Raw genomic sequence first — 15,909 nt, 5'->3', positions numbered from 1 at the left:
ATGAAAATCTATCACAATATCTGATGATGTTTGCCATATTGGACAACGTTTGCAAAAGCGGTTTAGCATTATTTTCAATTTATTGTTTACAAGCTATTGCTAGAAAAACGTTATACCTCGTCTGTACTCTGCTCTCTTTTGTACAGCCAAATTATGAAGATCTAGTTTACACTTGGCAAATTTAGGCTGATCAGTCATAGTTTGCTGCTGCGGTGGCTTTTGTGATTGACCCTGCGCAGGACTTTGCTGCTTTTCCAGTGGCTGTTGTGGGTTTTTTGTTGCTGTTTTGACCTGTGATGAATCTTGGGTGCCCTGCAGCTTTGGAGCTTTCAAATCTAACTGTTAACAGTATGAGAAAACACTGTAAGCATCACAAAAATAGAAGCGAATAAGCCTCATCTTAAACATAATCTACCAACCTTCGATTAATAAACCACCATCTTTAAATTATGACGAAAGCCTTGGAAACAAGAGTTTAAGAAATTCTAATTGGCTGGAAGTGTCACGGAATCCACACACGTTCGTGAAATCTACTATGTTGCTTATGTCTGACTTTAAAGTTATGGAGAGTCTCACAAACACCACAATTTTATATTGCCTGTTTCGCTATACATCTACGACATACTCGCCCAATACCAACTTATGTTCATCTAACAGCTTGCTTCGATTAACGTTTGTGCAGGTCATCAAAACACCAAAATCGAAAAATTCATAATAGAAAATCGTGTTTTATGTCAAATCAGCGAGTGGCAGATAATTGCAGCATTTCACTATGCAACACTAACAGCGCGATAAACATCCTGAAGCAAAAAGCTGAAACAAAATTAGTATCTTTAAGATGCTATAAATTCTTGCAACATCACACAAATTATTCAGTAGGTACTAAGCATAAGTAGAGGAAAAGGCAAAAAACTTTTATACACTGCGAATAGAGTGAGAGTTTTATCAAACAAAGAGGTGTACTCTAAATAAAATATTTAGCTTATTACATTCTCAGGTATATTTCCAACCCCTTTCTGCTTTTTGCTTGACTCATTTCTGCTCTCGATTTCAGTCACTTGTGTTTCATCTTCTATTTTTTCGTCCGTTTTAAATGCCTGTGCCAAAATAGCCGATGATTGTTGCTACGAGTGGAACAACAAAGGATAAATTAAATGTTTAATGGAATAAAAATTAGTTCAAACTGAAATCATATTCATATAATGTAGACCGAAGCCTTAAGTATTTTCCCTTCCGGACTGCTTAGTCAAATTTTTTCTTGGGATTTTAGCATTTTATTTCTTGGTCTCGCACCTTTTTCTTCCCCTTCTCCTGAAAATGTTATGCGATTCCCATAGTTTGCCTCCTTTTAATAAAATCATGACTCTAGCTCCCAGAAGTCTTAGTTTCCCCAACTTCTACTTTTATCCAGAATCTTGCCAGCTCTTCAAAATATTTTGCTACATTCGAAAACCCAGACCTAGCGTAATTCAACTTAACATTGGCAACCCGAGTGCCCAGCAATACTTTGTGCTGAAACACTGTAGGGAAATGGGAGTAGATATTTTATGCTTGTAAAATAAACAAAACCAGAACGACCTCTACTTCAACTAATTTTCCTCAAGTTCCGAAGGCTATGGACATAAAAGAAATAACCAAATAATTTGTTGATACCGCATAATTTGAAGATGAGACGGAAAAGTGACAGCAAAAAGTACTGAAGTACTTTTCGTTCGATACTCTTCAGAGTATAAGCATTGCATAATGACCGAAAGTAAGCAGGTAAGTTATATCCAGGTGTGGATCGAAAGTCACGTGAGAAGAAGAAAGACGCGTTTGATTGGTTCCTATGTTTTCTGCCAATCAGCAACCGCTAACCTCTCACCTAGTGGAAGAATTCTAGAGAGAAGATGAACTTTACACAGCAGGAGCTTGAGGTAACCACCGCTTGCAAAAAATCTGAAACCACGCAAACTGAACAGATGAATCCATGCAAACTAAATAGAAATTGCTTCGTTCTAGCTTATTCGTACAGTTCATGTTGCATTGCTTATTAAATTCTAGATACTGGAGACTCAAAGACTTGGCAAATACAGAGATTAGTTTAAACCCATAAATTCTGAGCATACTTGATCAATAGATGGCGTCTTTTTTAGATTGCTTTTCTTCTGATTTGAAGAAACCGGCTTCACTTCCTCGTTTCGCGCCAGCTCCATTACGCGCATAATTTTGTCACCATTAGTTACAGTTGACAGGTCGATATATCCAGGTGCAGTTAAGTCGATTTGCTTCTCAAGGCTGGGGAGAAATTGCAATTGCTGAATCCGAAAATTTTGATTGAAAACTCAATTTTGCATCATCATTTAGAAAAATTGAAGCTAAACAGCATTAACAGAAAATAACTCAAAACTAAAAGAACTTACAGGAAAATTCCTTTGCGCGGTATATTAAATCAAGTCTACAAACTACCTACAGTGCTTAACTTAAAAAGGCTGTTACAAAACAATAATCCTAATAGAAACACTTATTCTCACGCCTTAAAAAGGTAAACATGAGAGAGTATGATTTCCTCGTATCTCCTAAACTCTTTCCCCGACTGAATAGACGGAAAACTCTGCATAACGTCCCTCCACCCTTAACGTTGATGTATACCAAAGCAATACATGAGAAAATAAATTTAAAGAAACATATACTAATGCACATTTTACCTAGTTCTGCTTGCATTCATTTTCAAGATGACATTCTTGAGCCTCACAACCTTCTCTTCAACCTCCTCATTCAGACCCTGTGACGTCAATCTTCTCATTGTTTGAGAGGTGACGTCATCGTTTGTCAAATCCATCTTTGACGGCTTTTGTTCAAATCTGAGATGGTAAGCATATCCCAAATGCACACATTACGATACTGTAGCAACCAAATTTCTAAGGTAGCTATATATAATATCATCCTATTCCAGTGTACTGTTACGTTGAATTGAGTGTACAAACTATATTTGAAAAGGTCTTGGACTTTAGAATATTATTGCTAACTTACATTACTACATTTATCATTCCTTTAAAAACTGAACTAATTTTGCTTTTGGTAAAAATTTTGCACTAATAAGCATCTAAAATACAAAAAAGCTTGCTAACTTTTAATGAAGAAAAAGATCCTTGTGAGACATTGATGACAAAAATTCACGAGCTTCTCTTTAGAAGAATTTTCTAATCCATAAAAACAAAAAAGCCCTTTCTGATAATCTAGCATAGAAGAGCATGGCTGTGGCAGAATTAAAAAGCTCAGTATTTTGTAGCAGAATCAAATCCTCTCTGTATCTCTCAAAATGCTACGCAACTTCTAAAACCTTTGTCAATGCCACTGGTGAAAATGAAACATTCAGTTTAAGGGACTTTAATGCTTACCTTTTAATAATTTGCCTTGCGTACTGTGACTTCGTTAGGGATTCATAAACTGGTCTTGGAATCGGGTCTTTCAGCAGGCTTATCAAAATGGTCTACAGGAAAGAATTTTGTATTAGATTTTGATTCTTAACATCTATGGTAAACCATTCATTGTAAAATGCTGAGATATTTACTCTGTTTATGACGATATGACTTTGTCATGACAGGATATTTTTGTCGAATTGGCCAAATCTGATTTCAGCGTCAATCATTAGCTTCCTAGACTATTTATAAAATTACACATTAAGATTTTTGCAGTAGTTTTTGCCAACTTTGTGGGAACCAGGGTAGCTAGGGGAAACTCCTGGTGCATAATTCACCTTATCAAGTGCTACGAGATCGCTCAACAAGATAATTTCCAGCGAGGCTCCAGTCAAGTTCAAAAGGCATAGTTATTGTAAAAATCTCAAGTAAGGCCCATCTACTAAATTGAAATAAAGCCTTGCTAATCGAAATGCGCTCCTGAAAATCAAAGCAAAAGCTGGTCACGCTAACCCTACCGCGTGGTACGTGGTACTAGACGCTATCCCTACCTCAAAGGTATCTTAATTTGCACCAAACTCTAAGAGCTACCCCATTCTCTTGTAACCGACGTTGATTACAAACTCAATTCATTTCTGAAGAGTTGGGATGCTTGTAGCATTGTGTGAGAATATTGCACTGGAAAGTACGGTACAGTCGAAAATTGCTAATTCGTTTATCAGAAAAGCTATGTTAATGGGGCCCATTTCAGTAAGGCCTAAATTGTATGCCAGTTAACAATACAAGGTGATATTTGCCAAGAATGAATGGATCTGCAGTACTGAATATTGCAAATTACCGAAAAACTCAAAACCTGTGTTTCTGCAAATTCCTTTACCCGGGAACTTGCTAGCAAGCTGCATGATAAGCCGATAGTGTCAAATTCTGTCATAATACACCATTAGTGTCAAATTCGGTCAAAATACACTATTAGTACAAAAAATAAGTAGACTAGTACCTCATTCTGAAGCTCTACTATTGGCATTTTCAGGTATGACTTGATTTCAGGCATCAAACAGCAGTAAACATCAGCAACGTTCATTACCTTTGCACAGGTTGAGATGAACCCAGCTGCTGCATATCGAATCCAATCGTTCTAATGACAAGAAAAAACCTTTCGATTCATTTTGATCAGTTCTTCAGAAAGGAAGAAGACCTGATATATATCATTATGGAATTGAGAAAATAATAATGGCGAAAAATAATATTTTCAATTTAAAAACACGTAGAGCAAGAGGTCATCAAAATGGCGCATTTTCAATCAGAGAACATGACCAATTTCGTAAAATACTTAAATTTAACATCAATTTTCAATGGTTAAATGAATTTGATCTTGTCAAAAGGCTTTTAAGAAAATTGTTGATTGATTTTTTACGGTACATTCATCGAATTAGTGGATTTTAAATCCTTAGAAAGAAACAAAAGAACACGGCTTACTAAAATCAAGTTTTATACAAGAATAGCAATACCGGATGGCATAAGAATGGAAGAACTTCCGAAATGAAACTTTCTAGCACTGGTTTCTGAAGTAGGCACAGCTGAGTCAGACAGGTGAGAGCATGGATAGCCTTGCAGATTACAAACTCTTCGTTATCTTTCAAGCCCTGGAACCAGAAAACAATGTTAAAAAGAATCACACTGTAATGAAACAGTCTTAGAAAAATCAAGAAAACATTTGTATCGCGCACTCTCTGACAGTGGCCAAGGCTGCAGAAAACAAAAAGAGATAAGAAGTTACTTAGAAAATACAACGATTTCTTTCAAAAGTGGAGATGCTTTTTGACTTAACTATTAAAATATTAATACCCAAACCTGTTGCAAAAGTGGTGTTAATATATTCATGCTCTGGAAGCCAATGTATGCAGCAACACCAACGATTGTATCGTAAAACGCTCCACGCAACTTCCAATCGGTTTTGTCATTCAAAAATGTTATGATATGTGAAAGTAAAACATCGTTAGCCTTCTGGCGACCGAAGAAAACGCACAGTCTCGTTAAGCCTTTTTCAAGTAATGTTCTTTTGACTATGTTTTCAGAATTCGTTAACAACGCTGTAACCTTGCTTTGAATCAGCTCGTGAAGGGCTTGCAGTTCAACATCATAGCTACCCTACGAAATAATTGAAAAAACTGAAAAGCAAAGATCAAGTGATAGCGTGACATAGATCAAGCTGTCAGTAAGAATGTTATCCTGATGCTGCCTGAAAAGAGTGACCCACGAGTTCTCACTAAACTCTCTCAAGAACAGCCAAGTCAAGTAGTAAAGCAAAACGCTAACCCTAAGAGTGCATTTGGTGGACACGCAAGAGTGGAATCATTTTTCCCTCGTTTTGAGATACGTCTTCCACCAAATGGAGGCCGCTTGGTATGGTTGTAATGGTGTGTGCTTGCTCCTTTGGTACATCGTCGGTCACAAAAATGAAAAATGTATGGAGCAGCTGTTTCAAGATTTCGTCTAAAAATTTGGTCGAATGTTGTCAGCTTTGACTGTATGGAAACGAATGATCTAACGCGTAGGAAGCGAAAAGGCTGACAAAAACCTAAAATATACCACATACCACCGAACTATACATTGAAGCTTATTCCTTACTTAAAACTTGACAACCCTTTTATAAAACTCTCGCTAAACTCTACTCTCCTACTCCAATTTCCCCTCTCGTGTCAATTTAAACCTATAAAGGAATTTTCAAAATGAACAGCACACCAACCCGAAGATATAGCACTACACGAGGAAAGCGAAAAATTAAACTTCGTGGAAGCGTCAAACAAGCTCACAATTTGTTATATACAATCTAGTTCAACCGTACACCAGACAAGCGTAGATGGCTAGGGCGCACTCACAAGATATAACGATATTTGACACCACAAGCATGACGCATATGAAAAAAATCAATCTCATCAAAATGTTTGATTTGGTTTCTCGAAGCATTGAACAATGAGCAGGACAAACCTGGTACTGAATCTGAGAATCTTTCTCTTGATTGGCTGTATTTAGCATGTTCAGTTGAACGATCTCCAAAAAACGTAAGGCCGTTTCGGCAAGGCAAGCTATGTTCTCTGCAAATGCCACTTGCACTATAACTTCTGGGTCATTTGTAAGGTAATTCTAGAGAGAGCAGGATATAAATCTATAGTAACAAGATCTGGTTGATAAGGTAAACGATCACTATTTTTAACAACTGATAGGCAATCTTTATCACTTAATCACTTAATCACTTAATCACTCAATCATTAAATCATTTAACAACTTAATCATTCAATCGCTAAAAAATTGTTTAACGTCATTGAATTTGCATTGTGTTCATTGAACTGCATCCATGAACATATTTGTATAGAATATCTAATAACAAACAAGGGCTGTCTTACGATTTGCTGCCCATTTTTTAATGTGTTGATCACTACCTTATCAAATATAAAAAAAATTTTCTGACCAAAGAAATGTGGGAATATATGTTAAAAATTCCAGAAAAACCAAAAAAATGTTCAAAAATGAGGTAAGAAATAAACATACTCTTTACTTCATAGTTTTAGATAAAGGTTGGTATACTCACTAAATTTGGGAGTATGTACTCTGGAAATATATTGCCTTCGTTTCGAGGCACATCTTTCACCAAACGGAGGCTGCTTGTTATTGTACTTATGGTGTGAGCACGCACCCTCGGTACATCATCGGTCACCAAGTGAAACATGTATGGGAGCAGGCGCTCTAATATTACGTCATCGCTTACGTATTGCGCCATTTCCAACATTAAGTCTAATGCTGTCAACTTTGACTGTGTGAACTAGGCAAAAAGGAAAATTAATTGCATGAAGCTGATTAAGGATGTGTTCGAAGCTAAAGCCATGCTAATTTCATTAGACGCATAACAGAAAACTGCATTAAACATGGCCTAATCATCCATAACAGATTTTAATCAGTGTTTTCTTTCCTAAACTAATATGACAGCTGTCCATAGATGGGCAAAAAATTATCAGAATTTGAAAACCAAACATCTTCCTCTGCAAAATGAATTCATAAAATCGATTCTTACTAATCCAAAGGTTCTACAAATTAACGATTTTCGTTACTGAACATCTCCACCTAAGCTTTTGTTAAGCATATTTGCTACATTATCGGTCAAAAAAAGAAAAGGGAATTTGCCAAAGTAAAGAAGACTATTGCTTTGCAATATAAATCTTGTTTATCACAAGGATTATATTGGATTTAAATTGAAAATCTCATTTCAAACAATTGCTAAGATTCATACTGATCCAATAACTCGTTTGTTGAACCTGGTAATTTTGATAAAGAATATATCAATATATTCGTCACGCGAATCTACTGATTATCTAGAAGTTATAAAAAATTCATCGCCCCGAAAAGCATTTCAGTTTCAGCAAGGTCAGTAGCGTAGCCTTTACCTTCAGACTTCTAATTGTTGCTGTGATCAGTGAGCAAATCATAACAAAACAATCTGAAAAATAACAATTGTACTCAGATATGGTAAGAACTTAGCGGAATAACACAGGAAGAAATCACTAACTTTGGCTGACAACAGAAGGAAACTAAATTGCTTGACGCAATAACCGGTACAGATTCGTGTGTAGAGCAATGTTGTTAACAGATGCAAACCTGAGTTTGCAATGCAGACGAGAGGGACTTAAATTTCCTGATTAACCAAATTTGACATAGATTATCTGATAAAAAGCTGTTCTTTGCATTTCATTTTATCAGTAAGCCAATGTATAAATTTATTTTCACACAAAACAAAAATCAAAATCTAGAATATTGAAAAGCAAGTTATACACGACTTAAAAGAGCTTAGCCATATATTCAAACAGTCAAACTGACATTTTCACGCGTAAATTCTGTTATCTGATTCATAGGACAAATGCAATGTATAATAACTTTTTGAATTGCTTCTCTTTTTAAGAAACAAAAGCATTTTATGTTTGTTTTTAGTGAAAAAGCCTTATAGCAAGTGCTTTATTTGGATCTATCGATTTGCCTTTGATTTTGAAAAATACTGACAGAAAATTTGGCATTTATTGCTTAAACGTAAACAAAAAATATCAAAACATATCAGAAATAATAAAACGTATCTTCAGGTTGTCACAAATGATTGAATCAAGGCAAGTTATCTTTATGAAGCAAAGGATGTCGGCTATCATTTTGTTAGATATACGACTCGGAGATTATTTGTCTCCATCGTTAAAAAATTTGTCTCCATCGCTAAAAATTAGTTAAAAGTTTCAATACTGTTTATAATACGCACTGTCTGTTTTTGGTATGTCCTTTCTTTCTTCATCTCCTTCTGGTGGGTGTGGTAGAAGTGCTTCTTTAATTTGCTTCAGGTCTTTGTGAATTCTGTCAGATGAAAATAAGGAAAAAAATAAGCGTTTGAAATAGTCACGCCCTATCGAGCCACTATGACGTCGAATATGCCAAAAATTCTAACAAAGATAGAAGGAATTCCATTATGTTTCCATCAAGGGCTGGTTCTTCACTGGCTAGATTTGGTCTTCACTGGCTATATTTCTCTACTGTCACGTGCACTTTTATTTTGTCTTAACTCGTCATATCAACCAACTTTGATAATGCCTTCAACACGGAGTTCAGATAACACAGACCAGCTGGGATTCTTTTCAGAAGGGGTTTCAGTCAAACATTTAGGGGACCAAAATCGAAAAAATCTTACTCCAAAGTTAATTTTTATAGTGGCTTGTTAAACAGTTTACTCGGAGGCGTATACATGTTGCTTTGGTGTTGGCACAAGCACCTGACCATACCCATTGAAAAAGCCATTTCAAGGAATCAGGGCAATTACATACAGATTATCGTTGTCACTAAGAAACAAAGACTTTTAAGAAACAAAGAAACACCTTTTAATGTAGTACATAGTTGTTGCCAAGTAGCTATGAAGCACATTGGTACTCTGTTACTAAAAATTACCAATTATCAGAAAGTTACAGGTTTATATAAAGGATACTATGGGCTCCAAAAAGAGGGCCCATATATGTTATGCAGCAACCTCAATTGATTTATTGCAACCTGTCGGTCATTAATTAAAAAACCAAAAACAATGAATGGATGAATAAATGTTTGTGATTCAAAGTCTGACACTAATCCATCTCCACAATGCGATCCAGAAAATTGGCCAACTGTTGTGGCCTCAATATGACCTCTTTTGGTTTAAGTCAGATTTTGAAGAGTCATTATAATTCACTAAAAATTGATTATTTTTGACAAGGTAGGAATTGGGCTAATCTGGATAAGGTGGGCAGCAGATTAGAACTAAGCTCTGCAGAGGCGAGATTCTATTATCCATATGAAGCGTAAAAAATAAAAGCTTCCTGAAATATATATTTACCTCATTACTTTCTCATCAGGAGTCATGACTGGAGATCCAACGAATTTTGCAAAAAAGGACTTCAAGAATGTGTAAAATTCTTCAGGAAAAACATGACCTATGAAAATGGAAGTGATGCACTCTACGTCCTCCTTTATCTATAAGCTAACTTTACAAAGAATCTACAAAAACCATACACGTAAGCCCCTAAAAGACTGAATTTCAAAAAAGCTATCAAAATGACGTAGGTTACAATTACGATGTCATTTGAAACGTTCTGTTCTACGCAAGGAACTCGGTACAGCTGTGCCTAGACGGCATTAAGTAGCATAATGTCAATGATGATACGTGTCCCCAATTAGCTTGTAAGCTAAATATTTTTTGACACATTAATAAAGTTTTTGATTGATTGATTGATTGATTTATTGATTGATTGACATACAAAATCAAAGTACAACCTGCCTCAAACAACATCTGAGCTTAAAATCTCAAATAACAAGCCTTTGCTTGTTTTGAAAATTATCTCGTAGTGAGGCTGTAATATTTGTCTATTGGACAATACGATGTTTGTGCGATTGTAATCAGTGCTAGTAAATAATTTACAAAATACAGTAATATCTTATTCAATCTTAAATTACTAGCTCGTATAATTTTTTTGTATAAGTGCAAATACCCAGCCTTTAAGTGTCATGAAAAGTGCGAAATTGTTACCCGTAGATAGTAAAAAATTCCGAATTCTGACACATGACAAATAACCAACCAACCAACCCAAAGCTCGATATCCGATGTACTGAACGCTGTTGATTTATGGTCCATTTCTACAAACATTCTTTCAAAAATACAGTTATCTATTTGCACACACCTCGATATGTATTCATACACTCCTTAGCTGATAATCTTTCTAAGGGATCTTTTGAAATCATCTGTTTGATTAATTCCTAGAAATCAATTATCACTTGATATGAATAGCAACCTGCTTACAGATTCTTAAGTGCTACAGTGGCAATCGTAAATACTTCTAAAAGCGCGACAAATGCCTCGTCTTCTTATCTATCATAGATCCAAATAGTCGGAAACAGATCTTATCTAAAAAAGGTCATTTCATGAAACTAGATATTAACGAAGCTGCGAGAGATTTCTCATTATATCTAAGATTAGCAAATGGTCCTAACATGAACTTAACAAAAAATTAAACTATACATTGACGAGATTATGAGAAATTTCTGATTATCAGTTGATTATAAATTGCAAATGTTCAAAAGCAGACCTTATGCAAAAAACCAATGCATGAAACTCTTTGCAGGAAGACTACTTAAGGCACTAGGTAGGCATTGTAACATTCTTTTCGAGTTAAGGGAAATTACAAATGACATTGAATTTATTGGTATCCGTTACGTCAATGACTTTTTCATTTATTTGAAATGACACACGCTCAAAGCAAGTGAAGTCGTAGTAGAGGACAGGAGATGCCTTATCTCAATTTAAAATTTTTTGAACTATCAAAAAACATGAAAACAGCTAATTTAGCTAACGATTTATATTCATCATGAAATCGTACACTGAATCGAATGGATCTAATACACTTTTCCGTGCGACGAGCGCAATGTAGAGCTCCGACTGTTTTAATGTAGCTCAGATGGTTTTGGATCCAAAGCAAAAGCCGACACCCCTCTTTTTTTGGATAAAACACAAATAAAATCGAAAAGAAGGTTTAATGAAATTTGAAAGCCACACGTTGCTTAGTTAAACAGAAATTAGGGATAGAAGTAATCCAAAAAGGAAAGAAAGGAAGAAAATAAAGTGTAGAACTAACTTTGATTTTATTGTCGATTTTGCTTAACTTCACTTCAGGACTGTAATCCCCGTTCTTGTAAGCAAGCAGCTGTGACAAGTCGAATAACGGGCTGCCTTCGCAAAACAGTTCTGCTATAACACATCTGTAGCCAGTAACAAGATAGCCATTAAAAACTGAATTTCAATTTGTTAGAAGCAATACATACAGAAATAGATTGTGAATTTGTTTCTTCGATGAACGTACTGAGAATATGGCATCAAATAAGAAATATTTCTGAGGTACGTAGTTTGGCAATACATGAAGCAATCAAGGAAGATAGACAACAGAGGAGCATTAAAGATACTGTCTAAAATTGTCACATCACATCCTGTCACTTCTTTGTTTAGATGCTTTAAAGTTTCTTTAACAGTCTTCCTAGAGAAATCGTTGTTAACAGACATGTCCTATTCATTGCTTTGAAAAAGCAAACAATTTGAAACATCAAGAACTCCAAACTATGAACTACAGTGTCGTAACAGGCCGATCAGAAACGCGAGCACGTAACTGTAAATATTGCCAAAAAAGTACCGCTTTCCTAGAGAAGAGAGACATCGATCTATGTTCTGGAGTTCTATACTATGAAAAGTGTCCCACGTTTAGTATGTTTAAAAAAGTTTGCTATTTCAAAGCCGTTATTAATTTTCGTGCCACCAAAAAAGTGTCTGCATGTCATAAGGGTTGACGACTTCCATTTACAAAACATATAGAGTTAAAGCCTAGGTTTTCTTTCACGCGGTTACGAAGCCTTACAAAATACACCAAGACAACTGTTTCCTATTTACATCAAAAAGCTTCTAGACAGGTGTCAGTTGTATGGAGGTTTCACATATGACTGAGCCCATGAACTCACTGAAACTGGAATTTTCACTTCTCATCGATAAAAAATCTTATAACACAATGAGAAAAATCAAGTATACAGCGTAAAAGGCCCTTATTTCGAAAATTTACTGCGAGCATTTCTGCTTAAAAATACAAAGTGTCAATAATATGATAATCAAATTCATTAGGAGAGAATAAAATTGAGAAAGCTGTACAGCAAACAGAAAAAATCCCTGACCTACCCGGCTGAAAATATATCCATCGCAAAAGTCATTTCACTCTGTTCGGTAATCGGCAAATCTAGTAACGGAGTAGAGGGGCTGCTTCCTAGTTTGCTTTCCCCATCTGATTGGCTACCGCTAAGTGAGTCCGTGTACTTCTGACCTGTTCCTTTGAAACGTTCAGGTGCGATGTAGCAGGTTCGCCTTCGTGATGTATCAAAAAAGTAATTGAAATCAGCTGGATTATCAACGGGAAGGCAAACTGGTTTGAAACTAGCGATATCAGTGAGCAATACCCAATTCCAGCTTGTAACAAGAACATTTTCCGATTTGATATCACCATGGTAAACCTAGGTGTATAAAACACAAACCAATGCTTACGAAATTAGATTCAAAGAAACTCTGATATTATATAGCAAGGGAAGAAAACAGTAATACATTGCATTGTATTTTTTCACGCTCTTATATCGCGTACAATTTTTAAAAGCCAATTGAAAATAAAACATGGTGAATATTGCTAGACTTTTATCATGGTACAGTGAAAAGAATATAAATCTGAATACAAGAAGCAATTTATGTTACATTCACTAAAAGCAAATCGATGGTTAAAATATTTATCATTCACTGCTTATATCAATGTTTCAAAAATCCCAAGGTAAACGTTGTAGGCTCCCTTTCATGATTTGATTCAGCGATAATATTTACGAAAATTGCTACAATAAAACTCTGTGTAAAGACGTCAGAACAGTCACAGCGACCCCTACTTTGCAGAAGTTCACTTTCCTCTTCATCGATTCCTCATCAATCTTACAGCGGCTAATATCCACTTTTCATTCTTTGCATAATTGAAACTAATATATCCTGATAGTGCAAAAGCGTGGAAAATTTGATTATTCAAAACATTGAAATACCTTTACAGAGTGCGCTTGCTCTAAGGCACACAATAGTTGGAAAACTATCCACTTCTTCTCGATGAGATTGAGAAAAGGTCTTGTGCTAAACAGAGATAAATAATATAAAATAGAATGAAATAATGAGAAACATGGTACACACTATACAATTCCCAGTGGGATACCTTTACTTTCCTTACTTCACGGAGAAAAACAAATCTAGCAGCAAAAACGTACGTGAAACCAAAACCAAAATAGGCTTTGCCTACCTTCAAGGCCAATGTCTCGGGTAACTTGTTATGTTAGATAGAAACAAATATGCATGCCAAGAAGGGGGGGGGGGAGAATTTCTATCTGTGGCTACCACTTGTGTCCCTCAACAAAGACCTAAAATTACTGATTTCATTCATTTTTTGAAGAATCCACCACCAAGAAAGAAACCAACGACCACTCTCCCTACCTCACTTTAAGTCGCCCCTTTTACTTGTGCATATCTTGTGTATTTCACCAAAAACAAGCTAAAAACCCTAAAAGTTTCAGCGGCCCTAGACCTTGATCAAACTAAAGGGTATCTACTGATCTAGACCCTCTAATCTTAGAAATGCAATGCCATTGGTGCTCAAATTCTCGGCTTTAGTGTACCTTGCGCCCCTTCCCACCCATTTCTGAAACCTCGTTGCTTTTCAAAGCGTTTCTAACCCAGTCCATCAGACCTTACACGCTATTAGATTACAAAGTCATTATATTCTCTGGAAAGGGGGAAGACATCAACTAGCCTTGAATTTATATCAAAAATGTTTAAATCAACTTACATCAAATCCCATAATTTACATCAAGGGTCTTTCAAGGAATTTACGAAAGATTGAAATAGAGAACGAAAAAAGCTCGAGTGATGGAATCTTTGAATGGAGAATCTTTCAAGGAGCAGGTATAAAAAGTGCCCAAAAAGAAACGAGACAGAAGCCTACATACCTCAGCAATACAGAGATGCCCACAAATACATTAAAAACTTTAAAATGGAGGACCGAAAGTGACATGGAAATGAATGAGCGAGATTTTCCTTTGAACGATGAAATAAACTTCTTCCATAGACGCTTATACATACGTAAATTACTGAGAACTTGATATAAACCTAAAAGCAAACTGTTTTAGCTTCCGTTTTACGTAACATAGACGTCAATTTCTTTACGCCAACGAAAAATCACTTAGCAAGTCTCCCTGCAGGGTGGAGACTTTCTGAAGTCACAGTTTTTCTTCTTCTTTATTATAGCAGCACCTGCCTTAAAAAGGAGTGGCTTAGAGCGGGCGAAGCCAATCAAAGTTTCAAACAATCAAATATACTCACAGCTAATCTTTTTTTAGAAGAAATTAAGAATGAAAACACAGAGAAAACATAAAATAAAGAATAACCATATGCACTTTATCTGATGGGAATGTAGCGGATCAAAGAACAATGAAACATAGAAACCCTGATTTTTGGATGTAACAACTATACACAACCTTTTATAAACCTTTTTGGTGTCCTTTTTGAGCTTGAATTCCTTTGCAAATTTAAAAAGAAGTAGTGTTATGAATAAAGATTTATGTTTTCTATTTTCACGCCAGTCATTTCTCAACATGGCGAGTGAAATTCTATATTGCAGGTCTCGGTTCTTTGAGGATGCGAGTAATCAGGGTACTGCAAAAAGAGTTACTGATGTTCTGAATGGTGGGCGAGAGAGAAAAGAGGGAATTGAAGCGAAGATATGGACAGGTAGCAGGAGAGATTATAAAGCTAAGTAGGGGAGAATCGAAGAAGAAGAGAAACTGAATTATCGTTTTTATCTGTTTTCGTGCTTGCATTTGTTAGGCTTGACTCTGACTGGTTTTAGAAAGTTATTTTTAAAGAAACAGATCAATAAATGAAAGAACAACGATATGATTACGAAAACAACATAATCACAAGCAATAGAACATTCAATTTTGTAGGACGAGGCAGCAAATGACGTAAGTAAGTGGGCTTGGGAAATATTTTGAAATTTTGAGAGATTAAAGAAGTTAAGTATGAATTCAAGGAGGTTAATTCACCGTATATGCACTTTTGTGAATCTGCTGAATATGAAATACGATGACGCAAGGACACCTTGCCAAACAGAGAGAATTCAAGAGAACCAGACCAGTCTTTCTTTACAAGCTTATTTGGCTGATAATTATTTCATAATTGACGATTGATTGGAAACAAATAAACAATAACAATAAAGCAGCCAGGATAAAGTTCTTAAAAGAGAAAAATTCATAGGCAAAGAATGGATATTTGCTTGTTTCCAAATTATAGCTACGTAAGCTACATAATTGTAGCAATCTAGGTAAATATTGATAGGAAGAATCAATGTAAAAT

General features: G+C 35.6%; 1 protein-coding gene across 1 annotated transcript in view; it reads right to left on the bottom strand.

The window, feature by feature from the left end:
- LOC135688514 (phosphoinositide 3-kinase regulatory subunit 4) overlaps positions 1-15,909 on the bottom strand; it is a 33,981-nt gene that overhangs the window by 12,579 nt on the left and 5,493 nt on the right. The window contains exons 4-20 of the mRNA XM_065205386.2: positions 13,554-13,638; positions 12,664-12,992; positions 11,582-11,705; positions 10,631-10,706; positions 9,790-9,886; positions 8,695-8,786; positions 7,841-7,893; positions 6,991-7,221; positions 6,390-6,545; positions 5,253-5,549; positions 4,910-5,044; positions 4,399-4,536; positions 3,381-3,472; positions 2,688-2,843; positions 2,109-2,277; positions 990-1,124; positions 117-339 (exon numbers count right to left, since the gene is read on the bottom strand). Of these exons, the coding sequence (XP_065061458.1) occupies positions 117-339; positions 990-1,124; positions 2,109-2,277; positions 2,688-2,843; positions 3,381-3,472; positions 4,399-4,536; positions 4,910-5,044; positions 5,253-5,549; positions 6,390-6,545; positions 6,991-7,221; positions 7,841-7,893; positions 8,695-8,786; positions 9,790-9,886; positions 10,631-10,706; positions 11,582-11,705; positions 12,664-12,992; positions 13,554-13,638 (2,588 nt within the window). The remainder of the gene's footprint in view (positions 1-116; positions 340-989; positions 1,125-2,108; positions 2,278-2,687; positions 2,844-3,380; positions 3,473-4,398; positions 4,537-4,909; positions 5,045-5,252; positions 5,550-6,389; positions 6,546-6,990; positions 7,222-7,840; positions 7,894-8,694; positions 8,787-9,789; positions 9,887-10,630; positions 10,707-11,581; positions 11,706-12,663; positions 12,993-13,553; positions 13,639-15,909) is intronic.

This window comes from Rhopilema esculentum, chromosome 19 (assembly GCF_057945365.1).
Source record: "Rhopilema esculentum isolate cy_ngs chromosome 19, ASM5794536v1, whole genome shotgun sequence".
Lineage (NCBI taxonomy): Eukaryota > Metazoa > Cnidaria > Scyphozoa > Rhizostomeae > Rhizostomatidae > Rhopilema > Rhopilema esculentum.
Note: the sequence above shows the minus strand (reverse complement) of the source record. Positions and strands in the feature narration are given on the sequence as shown.